The sequence below is a fragment of the Corvus brachyrhynchos genome, unplaced genomic scaffold, assembly GCF_000691975.1.
Source record: "Corvus brachyrhynchos isolate BGI_N302 unplaced genomic scaffold, ASM69197v1 scaffold193, whole genome shotgun sequence".
NCBI classification, from domain to species: Eukaryota; Metazoa; Chordata; class Aves; order Passeriformes; family Corvidae; genus Corvus; species Corvus brachyrhynchos.
Genome location: NW_008237087.1, coordinates 526,265 through 528,301, shown reverse-complemented (window position 1 = coordinate 528,301; position 2,037 = coordinate 526,265). Strand labels below are relative to the sequence as shown.

The window sequence follows — 2,037 nt, the reverse complement described above, 5'->3', positions numbered from 1 at the left end:
AGGGGGCCAGGGGCCAGGGGGGCCGTACCGGTGATGATGTCCTCGATGGTGCCATCCTTGCCCTCGTACATGGGCCGGTGGTCCTTGGCCTGGCGCCGCCGCAGCTCCGCGATCAGCTCCTGCTGCTGCCACTTGTTCCGCTGCAAGTGGGGCAGGGATTAGGGGCACGGGTGTTCCCTCTGTGCCCCCTACTGCCCAGCCCACCCCATGCCTGCCTCCACTAACCTTCTCCTGCTTTTTAGCCTCCTGTGCCAGCAGCTTCTCTCGCATCACCTCCTCCTGCTTCTTCCGTGTCTCGTTTTCCTGCTCCGCGTCCTGCCAGGGCACGCAGGTGGGGAGCGTCAGCTTTCCCCCCCCGTGGGGTGACCCCTGGACCGTGTATCCCCTCCCGGCCCCACCTCACCTTGTAAGAGTGGATGAACCGCACAAAGACTGGGAAGAAGACGGACGGGGGGGTCGTCTTGGGGCTTTCACCAAAATACCTCACCACGGTGTTGTAGGCGTCCTGGCACAGGAGCGGTGGTCAGGGATGGGCAGTGTCCAGCATGGGGCGAGTGCAAGGCATGGCGGGCATCACACATGAGCAAAGCAAGGCAGGAGTGCAGAAGAAGTGTGCAGAGCAAGGTGTGTGTGACAAGGAATGCACGGGGAGCGTGCAGAGAAAGGGCAGGAGCACACCAGAAGTGTGCAAAGCAAGGTGTGGATGACAAGGAATGCACAAGGATCGTGCACAACAAGGTGTGGATGAGCAGATGTGCACAAGGAGCGTGCAAGGCAAGGAGTGGAACCAGATGTGCATGAGGAATGCACAGAGCAAGGTGTGGATGACGAGGAATGACATGGAGCATGCAAAGGAAAGCAGAAGTGCAAGAGGAGCACGCAGAGCAAGGTGGATGAGCAGATGTGCACAAGGAGCGTGCAAAGCAAGGTGTGGATGAGCAGGTGTGCACGGGGAGCGTGCAAAGCAAGGTGTGGATGAGCAGGTGTGCACGGGGAGTGTGCAAAGCAAGGAGTGGGACCAGATGTGCACAGGGACCATGCAAGGCAAGGTGTGGATGATCAGCTGTGCACGGGGAGTGTGCAGAGCAAGGTGTGGCTGCGCAGGTGTGCCCGTGGTCAGTGCCAGGCCAGGTGTGGGCCACCCTCACCTCGGCCGTGCGCGCGTCGCGCTGCAGCCGCTCGAGCTGCCCCTCGCTGCCGCCCAGGAAGCCGCGCAGCACCGCGCTCTCGTGCTGCCCACACTCCCGCCGCAGCAGCTCCATCCCCCGGCCCAGCTCCTTCACGTCCAGCAACACGTTCTCCAGGGACACTGCAGGGACACGGGGCGGGTCAGGGGCTGCATGGGGTTGGGACAGCGAGGTGGGGCAGTGGGCACAGGTTGAGGGCCCCCTGCCTCTGCCTTCTCCACAAAGTGCAGCTCCTGCCAGAAGGTTGCCAGCTCTGGGTACTTCTCCCGCACTGTCAGCGCGATGAAGTGCAGCAGCGTCATCTTCCTGTCTGTCGACTTGGTGTCCAGGAGCTGCAGGAGGATTTGGGGAAGGGGTCAGTGCTGTGGGATGGGAGCCCCGGGGTCCCAGGGAGCCGGGGAGGTGCTGCCCACCAGGTCCAGGCTCTGCAATTTGAAGCCGTAGACTGCACCGCGTTTGCTGCTGTTCATGTAGTTGCCCAGGGCCAAGATGATCTGCAGGGGCAAAGCAGCGGGGTTGGAGGGTCAGGAGGGAGCGAGACCCCCACAGGATCCCCCTCACCCAGCTACGGTGAGGTGGGAGTGCAGGACCCCCACCCGGCCCATCCTCACATCCCCACCTCCAACATGTGCTTCAGCTTCTGGGACGACTTGACAGAGGCTGAGGCTGCGATGATGGCGTTGAGCTGCTGCAGGGGGACAGGATGGGGGGACTCAGCCGGGCCTCGGGGTGCAGGGACCCCCCTGGTGTGTCCGGTATCCCCCTCCCCAGCTCCGTCCCGGCGTCAGCATCTGGATGTTCTCGGCGAAGTTGCCGAGGAAGGCCATGATGGCCATGCGCTGCGGCAGCC

General features: G+C 63.1%; 1 protein-coding gene across 1 annotated transcript in view; it reads right to left on the bottom strand.

Moving 5' to 3' along the window:
- Window positions 1-2,037, bottom strand: part of FMNL3 (formin like 3) — an 11,383-nt gene that overhangs the window by 2,023 nt on the left and 7,323 nt on the right. The window contains exons 17-24 of the mRNA XM_017728682.1: window positions 1,967-2,035; window positions 1,807-1,875; window positions 1,601-1,681; window positions 1,396-1,519; window positions 1,149-1,315; window positions 404-505; window positions 226-315; window positions 22-140 (exon numbers count right to left, since the gene is read on the bottom strand). Coding sequence (XP_017584171.1) covers window positions 22-140; window positions 226-315; window positions 404-505; window positions 1,149-1,315; window positions 1,396-1,519; window positions 1,601-1,681; window positions 1,807-1,875; window positions 1,967-2,035 — 821 coding nt within the window. The remainder of the gene's footprint in view (window positions 1-21; window positions 141-225; window positions 316-403; window positions 506-1,148; window positions 1,316-1,395; window positions 1,520-1,600; window positions 1,682-1,806; window positions 1,876-1,966; window positions 2,036-2,037) is intronic.